The sequence below is a fragment of the Pseudochaenichthys georgianus genome, chromosome 9 (genome assembly GCF_902827115.2).
Source record: "Pseudochaenichthys georgianus chromosome 9, fPseGeo1.2, whole genome shotgun sequence".
NCBI lineage: Eukaryota > Metazoa > Chordata > Actinopteri > Perciformes > Channichthyidae > Pseudochaenichthys > Pseudochaenichthys georgianus.
The window spans coordinates 22,725,891-22,738,580 of NC_047511.1; the positions used below are offsets into that span (position 1 = coordinate 22,725,891).

The 12,690-nt window shown below is 38.4% G+C and overlaps 1 protein-coding gene across 1 annotated transcript; it reads left to right on the plus strand.

Moving 5' to 3' along the window:
* Window positions 1–2,909: 2,909 nt before the first annotated feature.
* On the plus strand, window positions 2,910–12,690 carry plpp5 (phospholipid phosphatase 5). The gene is given in 9 exon segments (XM_034090961.2): window positions 2,910–3,060; window positions 4,054–4,188; window positions 4,306–4,414; window positions 4,990–5,080; window positions 5,181–5,244; window positions 5,327–5,451; window positions 5,924–6,094; window positions 7,590–7,651; window positions 7,653–12,690. Coding segments are annotated over 8 exon segments (801 nt in total). The 5' UTR covers window positions 2,910–3,060; window positions 4,054–4,117; the 3' UTR covers window positions 7,761–12,690.

Consider the following 12,690-nt stretch of genomic DNA (forward strand, 5'->3'; position numbering starts at 1 on the left):
CAGCCCGGCCCTCCCCCCCAGAATTACACTTGCTGCCTATTGTGTGTTTCGCAACATGTTCTATGGCACGTCTCTACTGGGAAATGTAGTTTTAAAAGACGTTTTCGTATTTCCCACAATTAGAAGTTGCCAGTATTAAACTGTATACATCCCTGGAGGTTTAGGGGACACGAAACACATTGGTGTTATCAAATTTAAAACATATAATTAATACATGGGTGAAAATTGCTTGTGTCCATAATGGGCAGCATTAATACCACATGACAGCTGGTCTTATGTCTGTGACCCCTCCTGTTGTTAATTGATCAGCCTGAAACATGCACTTGTCAAGGTTCAGATGCACATTTAGCAAATATGGCAGTAGCCATCGATCATCTTAAGATAAGATACTTTATTGATCCCAAGTTGGGAAATGTTTTTGTTACAGCAGCATGTACTACTTTGTTCTACTCCACTACAATTCAGAGGTTAACCTGGTATTTTTACTCTACTACATTTATTTTTGTTACTTTGCAGATTCTGATTAATGATGTGAAATATAAACAACCCTTAAATCAGACTTTAGTTACACCTGAGTAAAATTCAGCCTTATCAGTTTGTCTGTTTTGCACATCTCCTGTTAATATCTTTGGACGTCCTGCATTAAACTGTTTTACTGTAGAGATCACTACAGTATCTTCTAGATATTTTCCATTCTATATTTCTATCATTGACCCCTATTTTGTATGTAGGCTACTCTTAATATTTAAATGTTTTCATCAATAACTAAATAAATATAACTTATTCAACAACTACATTCAATAACGTGCTTTAACCACTAGGAGGTGCGGTTTAGACCAGTGGTCTAGTTAATAAAACATAATAATATCGTACATAATATGACTATTCACTTTATTGTGAGTTTAAAACAGAACGGTAAAGGAAAATACAGTTTCAGTCTCTCGATGTGAAGCTTATGCATTGTACCATGAACCTGTATAGACCTGTAACAGTCAACGGCATGAGGAGTTGGAAAGGTAGTTCAGAAAATCAGTAATATCTTTAAAAACTACAAAAAAGTCCCTTTCTCTCAGCTGTGCACCGTTATGGTGTAACTACAGACTATCTACTAATTTGATCAAATATAAAAGTCAGCCGAATTAGTGTTGATACTGCAAGGAGACGTATTGTGTGAAAAGAAATGGAAGATGTTGTTTAATTGTTGATATATTTATGGTTCACGTCACGTATTCAGTTTTGGCGGCATCTCTTCCAGTTTGTCAAAAGGTCTTCTGATCAGGGCTCTATAAATACATATCTAGGGCAGATATGTAATATTTAATGCAGCCGAACCGTGTATTACAATGCCGTTATGTGATGACTTTCAAAGAGAAAAGCAAGAACACTCGGAATAAAGTATTATTATTATTATTTTTAATGTTTTCCGATTTCATATCACATAAACACCATATCCCGACGTGCATTGCGGCGTGATTTTATCCTATCAAAACCTCTGAAAAAAGAAATGTGTCTCTCAGAATCGAAAGAGAATGTGAGACACATTTTTTGGGAAAAACACAAAAGCATTGTACACAATTTAAACCAATTAATGTCGTATAATGAACTAGGATAAACTGATGTTTTTTTAATGGATGAGTAGTGTAGATATCACTGTTAAATCATTTGATCATTGGTTTTATTATGAAAACGGCGAGACCGGAAATACTGTTTTCAACCCTTAACTTTACATGGAAGCTTGCCGCATATTCACGTTCTCCTGACGAAATCTCAAATCATCTTCGTAATATCTATCAAACTATAGATCCTACATATCGACTGGACGTGGATTCTAAAAGTACAATATATACTTCTCGCTAGAAATCTAATCATAAAGCGTTTTAATGGCCAAACTATCCTACAATTTAGGATTTTACAGAGAGGGTTATTTGTGAATAAACAACCCTCTGTAACGTTTGCATTCAACGGGAGCACTCGAGGCCGACAATTTTAAAACGTAATTATAGGTCGTATTAAGCGCTTGAACAAACCACATATTTGGTCGTAATAAGGGCTTAAAACAATCGACCCATTTGGTCGTATGAGTTGGAGGACTTGTTGCTTTAAAAAGAAATCAAGATAAATCGTGATAATGTTGCCTTCATGTTTAGTGGAAAAAAACAATTCAACATCATTATGTGTGTAAATGGTAAGGGATTTACCTTAATAGAGTACTACCTAAGCTAAAAGTATATAATTCATAAATTTATACTGTGAAGTTAGCCTACAGCACATTCACAAATGCGTGATAATCAGAATAAAGTCACTTCAAACAGCATCACTTTGTGAACCCATAGGAAGGAACGTTTCATTTATTAAAATGGTATTATTTCTGCAGGGCTGAGTGTAACGTGACGTGGCTTTTGCCTCCAAAGGTCAAGTTGGATATTTCCCCACATGACCATTTCCGGTTTACAGAGAACAACAGATCTCATACATGTGCAAGCCACTCTATCTGTTTAGTGTTAAGTCACTCATTTAAGAAGAGTTATGGAAATGGAATCAAAACCGACTTAAACTTAAGTTAATTAATTTACTTCAAAGTAAGTTGTACTGATTGTATTTTAAATAATTTTCATAAAGAAGCCTCTACTTAAAATAAATAGAAACATGATCCTAATAGACACAGACGTTTCAATTAATTTAATTTGCTTTGGTTTCTGCTTGTTATATAACTATCCTTTTTTTTTTTAAATTGATGTGCTGCATTGCATTTTCTCTGTAATCACACTTCGTCCTATATTGATATAACAAATAGTATGATGTGTACAACATCTCCAAAAGTAATGAGTATTTCCTGAATTACACGTTTTACTTTGAAATACATAATTTTATTTTGAAAATCCCAAACCAGAAGTAGTTCAGATGTCGCCGTTAGCTTCACTGTTCTCCTCCGGTGCATCCCTGAATTTCTCCAATGTGCCACTTCCACCAGCCGCAGAAACAGAGGATGCGGAGGCATGATTCACGTTAACGGCACTCGTTGATATGAGGAGGAAGAGATAAAATAACGAGCTGTTAAAGGTTAGTGACGGAGACGATATCCGCTGTTTTGACAATGCGGAAATGGGCCAGATGCTTCTTTGACAGATGTTGCTAGCTAGCTTAGCATACTCTGCTAACATATTTTTTCACATCACAAAGACACTAAATGTTTTTTCTATTTTCTTGGTATTGACAAAAGCCGTTCATTTAATATTTGTATTGTATTATAAAACTGGTTTTATGTTATATGCAGGTAAATAACAGCTTTAAAATGTGTGTGTATCACCTGGAAGAGGAGGGCACAGGTGCAGCATGATGGCCTGTATATCAGGTTTACACAGAGCAGAGGCTATAACCTGCTGTGAAACAACATCATCTTTACATATATATTACCAGATGTATACTCAAAGTAGAAAGACAAATATATATTTTTTAATTTTTAAGTCTTTGTTATTTATTTTTTTGTAAAGTGTTTAAGGGACAAGGGTCAACAACTGCTGATGAAAGAGTGAAAAGCCCCTTCAAAAAATGTATACATGTCTCTGGGCTGTGGTTTGAAATCTAGTAATGTAAACAAACAAAAAAGGAATTGTATGATAAAACATATGATATAAGGATATAATTCAGTCAACAATGATGAAAATCATCTTACATAGAAATCTGACACAAATAATAGCTATACCATTATTCAACCCTTGAATACAAAAATGGGTAATTTCTCAGGGTTTGGTTTTGCAGACTAGATGAGAGACACAACATCATCCTAGAATAATCACCATGAGTATCACGGAGATGTCAGATGAGATATATAGTCCTTCAATTAACTAAAAGCGGTTGTGGAGGACCGTTTGTTAGAAAAGTTATTGTACTCTATTCCTCAGAGGGTTATATGGAGCAGATGTTTGTACTATTAAATGGACGTGTTTACATGTGACAAAGTAAATGGTGTACACACGGTCTCTTCACTAATGAAAAAAATGCTCACCCCTCATTAAGGCACCAAACTAAAAGTCAGCTCTTCTTTTTTTGCAGATAAGAAATATGAAAGTAGAGTGAGGATGTTTGCTGTTGACTGAAGTCCACTCCAAGAAACAAAATGAAGAGGAGGTTGCTTCGTGGTTTCCTGTCGGAAGTCTCCGTCCGGATTGTGCTGCTTCTCGTGTTCCTGTAAGTATATGCAACATTAAATCACTTGCATCATTGCTTTATCTATCTATTATAGAAAAGGCTGGCGTGGTTTTTAATGATGTTAAAACAATCACAGCTCTCTTTGTGTTTGTCTAGTGTGACGGAGCAGCTTCCTCCTTTTTACCGTGAGATCCAGCCAGAGGAGATGTGGCTGTATAAATTCCATCGTGTGGAGAGAGACCACGTACCCACCTCTCTTATGTTTGTACGTTTTATGCCTCTGAGTTAAATGTAACAAAATATAAACGCTTCAGCTCAGTTTTTCCACCTTACCCTCTCCTTCACAACAATCAGAATATCTGATGTCCCTTTCCTGCTCTCACTCGTTGATGGAACCATACCAATGTTTATTTGTAGCACTTTGATCACAGTTTTTCTCCAAATGAAATCATGTTTTTAAATGAATTACCTATCTTCAGGGACATGCCTTCAGATGAGGTAATATACCATAGTGAATATCACTTGTTTTATTTGTGATTGTGTCATTGTGGGATAAAGCACAATGCAGTATTTCATGCTCACAGTATTGTCATAGATTTTACTTTATTCTAAAAAGTAATTATCTGCAAGTTGCTTTTCTTTCTGTAGTGAAATAAACAGAAACCTACAGCTGCCTGAAAAGTCATTTGTAGTCAAAAACAAGAACGAACACTGGGAAAGTCACTTTTTAAGAGGAAGTGCAAAGCAGCAATCAAAGGAAGAAGTTTGTCGTTATTTTTAATAACCTACACACATACATTCATTTGTATTATCGTTGTTATACTCTCCTCCTTCTCTTAGAGTGTGGCAGTTTTCACCCCACTGATTGTAATCCTGGTTTTCACCTTCCTGAATAAGTCCGAGCGAGGAGATCTGAAGGAGGCCTCGCTGGGTAATTAAGCTACATACACACATTTCATTTTTCATGTTAAATCTAAAATGTCAACTAATGTTTTGGCCTTTTTTATGACTGTGTTTTTCTCATCATCCAGCTGTGACTTTGACTCTGGTGCTCAACGGAGTTTTCACCAACGTCATCAAACTTGTAGTTGGCAGGTGAATATTAACACAAACACAGCAGTTGATAATAAATGTCAGTGTCACAGTGAATAAAACCCTCACCTCTCTGTGTTAACAGGCCTCGGCCAGACTTCTTCTATCGCTGTTTCCCAGACGGTCAGATGAACCTGGAGTGGCGCTGCAGCGGTGACCCAGATGTGGTCATGCAGGGCAGGAAGAGCTTTCCCAGCGGCCATTCTTCCTGTAAGGGCCTTTTGTGGTTGATTATGCCTCAGTAGCTTGTTCATATTCAGCAGGCAACAAGAAAAAACAACAATTTCACAGAGTGGGGCAGGAGGGCTTATCGTATATCTAAAACGAGTATATATGTAAGTGTATTTTAGCCTCTAGGCTCTTATTTGGCTATCTGAGAAAGATGTTACTCTAAGCGACAGCATAGTAACAATGCTGTTGAGTTTTTCAAATGTTTTTTTGGCACTTTGAGCACCTCAAGCTGAGTGCCATGTGGTTTCCCTTTATTGAAGAGAAAGTAGACATCTCTGGCGACAATATCTCCAACACTCTGCAACTCACACCAACACAATCTAGATTATAAAAAGCACTACAGGTTAGGGATATCAGAAACAAACTGCTGTTTTCTCTTCAAGTTCTCTCTGTTTTTGTAAGACGTCCTCTGGTTCTGATCATCCTTTCTATTTTTTCTCCCCGGCCCCAGTTGCCTTTGCAGGTCTGGGTTTCACCGCGCTGTACGTGGCAGGAAAGCTGCGCTGCTTCACTGCGGCGGGCCAAGGCAGAGCGTGGCGGCTGTGTGCCTTCCTCACACCTCTACTCTTCGCCACGGTGATCGCCCTCTCCAGAACCTGCGACTACAAACACCACTGGCAAGGTCAGAGTCTCAGAATGACACAAGCATCATGTAAAAAACAAAAGCATTTCCATTACATCGGTGGCAGTAGCAGAAGATTTTGGTTTGGAGGGACACAGGAGAGGGGATGCGTGAAAAAGGAAAACCAATTCACTGGTAGGGAAAGCTGGCATATGACGAACTTACAACAACCTGTACAGCGGTTTTAATCTCTCCACTCATCCACGCTTTTGTCTTTACATATACTGTATACACATTTGTATATTCAGTTCTGTCCATATAGTATAGACTCTCTTGCAAGCAGTAAAAAGGTATTCATCTGTAAAACCTCAACTAAACCAGAAAGCAATATAGCTCTTATAACAACACATTGTATTATGGCAAGTATTAAAAGGAATGTCAAGGTATATTAGTGGCATTTCCATGTTTACTGTCCGTATTGTGTTCTCATTGTTTTTAGATTTATGGAGCCTCGCTGTCGTTAAGACGTGCGTTTTTTTTATAGCCGTTCCAAACACACTAACATCATGTATGCCGTCGACCTCTCTCTCACAATAGGCAGCCGGTATAAACATTTGGTGCTCATTCAGTCCTCTGCATACAACAACACTGAGCTGTGCGTCCTGTGCTTCTTCTCACAAATGTAACTCCCTCCACCTCCCCAAGTTGGTATCGTTAGCTCTGCTTTCAACAAAACAACCAGATTGCTTTCCCTTTTTTCTTTGGGCCCACGACTCGCTACACATTTGCTGACTTATTGACACTGTCAGAGGAAACTCAAAAACGATATTCAAATATATTAAACTGCAATTTATCTCCAATGCTGCTCGAGTATATCTTTCCAGGGCATCTTCTCCCAGCACCATGGGGTCTCTTCATCTCCTCTTGGGCCATGTGCAGGCAATCTCTCCATCAACAACACAACCACTAAGATTTGCGCAAATGTATTGTCCAGTGATGTTGCCATTATTTAAATGAACTTATAAGCGATGATGGCTACTTTAAGAGCTAGTGCTAGCTTGCTGCATTGGAAAAGAGATGTAAACACTGCAGAGTACTCACGGCTGTCAGCCTTAAATCGAGCCTTCATTTTCCCGGGCGATCCTAACTGGTGGCCGACAATATTGTATTAGTGTAAGCCAGGCTGATAGAGAACCAGACTAAAGGCTGATAATCACATTATTCTATAATATTATATTGTGCAATCAACATTTACTTTATTATTATAGTTTAAGGCAAAATAGTTTTCTATCGCCAATTTAGTGAGCCGCAGATCTAAGATGATCATTACCAATGACCGCTTCTCTGTAAATGTGCATATGACCATAAATGAAAAAGCTTTAAAGCTAACCCTAACCCTTAAGTTTAAAGTTAATAGAGTCACACAATCTAAAAAGCATCTCTTAAAGTTAGTATTTTTCCAAAAGGTTTGATATAAATTAGATATTAGGTATAGAAAGCCTTAATGTGAAGCTATTATATTATATTAACATGAGTGTGTGTTTCCTCTCCACAGACGTGTTGGTGGGCTCCCTGCTGGGCCTCTCCTTCTCCTGGCTGTGCTACAGACAGCACTACCCCCCCCCTCCAGGACGCTGACTGCCACAGACCCCTGCGCCACAGAGAGACTGTTCCCGCCGCACAGGAGCGCAAGCTGGCCAACTCCACCTACATCCTGCCCCTGTAAACAGCTGTAACTGTTTCTGGTGTCATTCATAACGGGTTACATGGTAATCTTTCTAACTCTGGTTTCCACACCTTGAGGGCTGGGCAGTTTATTCATATTTATCTTTTAGTATTGATCATTGTAACTGTATTGTGGGATTTGTTTTGAATGTTGGGACTTGGTTATTTTTCTAAACTAAAATGACTAATGACACATTTCTTCTGAATGATTTCTGAAACACTGAATGATTCCTGAACACTTGCTGCACATAACAACTCCAGTTTAGCAACTACAATAACAACTTAATCCCAAACATAAATCAACATCATTAAAGTTATCACGAAGGAGGGCATGGTGGATACCATGATATTGATTGTTTCCCATCAGGCCTAGCCCGACACACCCTATGCATTGTGCCTCTAGAAGACTTAACTTTAAAAACTCACAATAGCTGAGCAGGTCCAGGACACAAGCACTGCACGGATCGTTCACTGCCCGTTAACCTCCGAGCCGCTGCGAGGCACTTTCTCCTGATCTAGGGACAGTATTTGGTAATTGTTTTTGTAAACTTGAAACTTTTTCAACAAGCAAAATTTAAAAGTCGTATTTTATTTTTTGTTTGTGCTGGGATATCCATTCCTGGCTTTTAGGAATCAATATATAGTGAAGAGAGTTGGCCCTCACCCGACAACACTTTTGATAACCGAATAATCTTTTAAGTATTTATCAACTAATGACGCCAAACACTTGGTGGCTGAATCTCCTTAGCTGTGAGGATTAGCAGCTTTTGTATTATTGCCTATTTAATTCAATACTGTATGACTGTTGGAAAAAACAAGCATTTGAAGCTCTGAAAGATTGTGGTATTTCCTCATTTTGCTCACATTTACCAGACTAAATCATTAAATACCCAATGAATGTACAAAAAAAGTATAGGTAACATCAAATTAAAATAAATTATAAGCTTTAGCTCAACATAATCCGCTTGATTATTATAAGGGTCTTCGAAGTCCTCTCTGGCAGATGAAGTTTCCCGACCAGAAGCACACTGTTTGCTAAGTCAGTGGAGGGGTGATGAATAGAGAAAGAAAGACATCCTCTGAAACGACACACAGGTTACAGTCTTGCCGAAGTTCATAAACACTTGGGCTCATGTGCCTGAATGATTACATTTTTGGTTATTTAATGCCACTTGAGTCAGTTCCACTCACAAATGAAGGCTGAGCTAATGTTGACGGTTGCAAATAATTGAGAAGTGGACCTCGGAATTTAGATTCTGCACAATATAGTCATTTATTTGACATCAATCTATCTATAAGTAGAGAAAGTTAATCCGAACTAAATCGTCTTATCATGGCACATGTAATTGCGATTTGTAATTTAATATCTCTAAAAGACTCAGTAATTTGCCAAAACAGCTGTGCACAAGTTCTTAACAACAAGCATTATAGTGCATTTGTTGGGAACTATTTTCAGCTGAGGATTGATACAGATTTAGTCCAAGTGGGAATACAATCGAGGTCTATGGCACGATAAGTACAAGAACATTTGATGTTGTTTTTTTTGCTTTGTTGACAACTAGAAGGAAAGCAAAACTAAAGTACACTGTATAGTGAAATAGCCATCTTTATCTTTTATTAAAAGCACCTTCATATTAAACCAGGTTAATCAAAAGCCCTCAGTCAGCTTTATATCTTAATGTCAACATTGCTTTACTGTTTGTCTTGACTGCTTTAAATCTCTCTGTCTTCCTGCATTATATCGTGATTGGTTAAATTCACAGATTGTTAGATTATTAAATGCAAAGGGTTCATATGCCCTCTCCTCAGAATAACACACTGATGTAGCAGCTCCGTTCCCTTCCTCTCAGTTTTTGCAGTGCTTGCTGTACTTGATTATAACATGTTTGCTCTAACTGGACAGCACATCTGCTCATACGGTTAAAGGGATATTTTGGATTGTTTAAAGTGGGGTTGTACCGTATGTGGTTCTTTTTACAGTCATTGTAATACAGTCGAGGGCAGCATGTGCCCAGAAATAGACAGGAGTACTGGCTTTGGAGCACGGCAATGTACTGCTGTGGACGGGTCAATACGTACGAGTATGTATTTTAGACACTTAAAAGAGAGGCCCACCTAAAAAATATTAATATCATTTTCAGATTGTTTCCTGAATGGGAACTGAAGACGCTAATGCTACCTCGATTGGTTAGTTTGTTTGTGTGGTTATGTTACTTTGGTATATGGGAAACAACGCTTTAATTGTTAAGTTACACTATAAAAAACAAACAAGCTGATTTAAACAGATGTATACCAGAAACTCCTGTGTTCTGCAGAAGTAAAAGTCCTGTTTTTGCAAATAGAGTCTGATGGCGTTGGCAAGAACTCAATACCAGTTTCAGTTTGTCTGTCAAAAAGCAAAGGCAAAGCATTAAGATTATCCCCCGAAAAAATCACCTAAACTGACACTGATATTAGGTTTTAAGTGGCTAAAATATATGTTGGGGAGTCTACTTTTGTTCATTGCTCTGCTCTCATGCCTTTACTCTTTTTATCCAAATTGCGTGCTGATCACCAACTACTGTAGGTAATACACTGACTATGGATAAGTCAACCCCACTTGAAAAAGTCTCTCCCTTTAGAAAGGTCTCTGGCTTAATGTAAGTGTGGCTTTCATCCCTCTCCTCTGCCAGTCTGAAGTGTGAGTGTTCACCAGAGATGGAGAGAAGTGGTGATGTGGGGTCTGTTGTTGGAGTGGCGGTGAAAGCAGGCATTTCTGATGAGCCTAAATGAGGTCAGACTGTAACCTCTCCAGGTGATGGTGCGATAGCCTCCAGTGCTCCTGCTGGTCAGGCTTTCTATCCTGTTTTTATTGGCACCTAAAGTTTCCTGCTAGTTTTCTTCAACCATGTATGTTATGCTTACTTTTACGTGGTGTTTCTGTTGTATCTATCAATATATTTGTAAGGTTGGTTTTCAATTGGAAATTCATCAAAATGTTATGTAGATTATGACAACATGAGAAACAACCAAACCTCTTTATGTTTCTGTTTTAGTGTGAAAAGCAGCCAAAGGTTTTGCAGGGTCAAAGCCCTTCGTCGCTGTAAATCCAGATTGAAGCATCGGGATCACAGTGGTCTCAGACCAGACTTGGCAGAAAAAAAGTGATGAATTTGTGCCTTTGTTTACTAAATTATTTTGCTATGGGGAATGAAGTATATACTGCATATCAGTGTATGCTCTCTGTCATGTTGGGGACACAACTTTGTTTTAAATATGTGTTTGTTATTGTTTAACAGCGTACAGGAGCCAGTTGGGAAGACACTTTATGATATTAAAAAAAGCATGCTGCCTTTCTTTACCTCAGAAAAACCTTTTAAGTTATTTCCACAAAGTGTTGATGGAATGAAATGTGAAGTATTCTGGTTGGAAAATGTAGAGAGAGTAGCCAAGAGAAAGAAAAACCTCACTTTTTGCAAACATTTTAGACGATAATATCTTTAATTACTTGGTGAATCTAGCAGGTGGTTATGAGATGGTGTACAGGACTAAGTCTATTTAATTTTTGGGCATGCAGGAGTTTACTTGAATTTTCAATCTGCACTTAATGTTTTAATGTTATTTCATGAGAGTATGAATCATATCTGTGGGCCTATTGCTCTAAGGGATCTTTCAGACAAAATAAATGTTCATTCAACTTTGCTGAATTTTGATGAATTCCTGCATGTTTTACAGGTAAGCCCCTGTCACACTGTCCCGAAATTGACACCCGATGGACACACGAATATTGAATTGTGAATTTCGCACGAAGATGGCCCCGAACCACACACGAAGGCAACATTTACATTACATTTAAGACATACAACTGCAATGAAAGTACCAAAAACAATTATGTTACAGTACTATGATACTGTACTGATATCTTCAGACTTTGTTCTTTACTTTATCCGTCTTTCTTTATATGTAGAAAATATTACGTTTTCTCCGTAATGTTGTTTCCATAACAACAACTTCCTGTCAACTGTCCTTCAAAATAATATATTATATCCTTTTTAGTTTCACAGAACACAAATTGGGTTATTTACATAATATGTTTACATGATTTTGTTGTGTAATAAAACAACCCGATGGACACACGATAAAGAAAATGTTCAAATTCGGCTATGATCGTAGCAACATCGGGACATTCGTGAGGGCATCTTAAGCCATCGTATGATCGCTGGTGGAGTTTCTCAGGCTCCGGCAGCAACTTCGTGAGCGGTGGCAACATCTTTGGCATGCCAACAAATTGCCGAAGGACCTTGCGAAGGTTAATCTTCGTATTGAATTCGTGTGTCAATTTTGCCCTTCGTAAGGCCATCGTGAGGGCATCTTGTTATCCTCGGTGCCATCGGGCATTCGCCCCGATCAGAGTGAATGTGAATGCACCGATGATAACACGAAGATGACACGATTTGACAAGATGCCCTCACGAGTGCCTTACGAAGTTGCCGCTCACGAAGTTGCTGCCGGAGCCTGAGAAACTCCACCGGCGGTCATACGATGGCTTAAGATGCCCTCACGAATGGCCCGATGTTGCTACGATCACAGCCGAATTTGAACATTTCCTTTATCGTGTGTCCATCGGGTGTCAATTTCGGGACAGTGTGACAGGGGCTTTAAGGAGCAACATTTACCTTCATTACTTACTTCCAGATCGCCACATTTCCATCTGTTTCTACAAATGTACTTACTTTTTGGATTTTGTTTACTTTATCAGGTTGTTGACTATGTCCTTTAGATCTTCTGTCATGATAAGGGATGATGCTAAAACTTGCTCATCATAATTTGCCTTGGCTTTCAACTCGTACGGCTCGTGCTCATGCTGATACAGTATCCTGATTGTACATGTCGTGATGCTTTTAATGACTCTTTTGGTGACACTAAATAATGTTTTAAATACTCTTGCAACA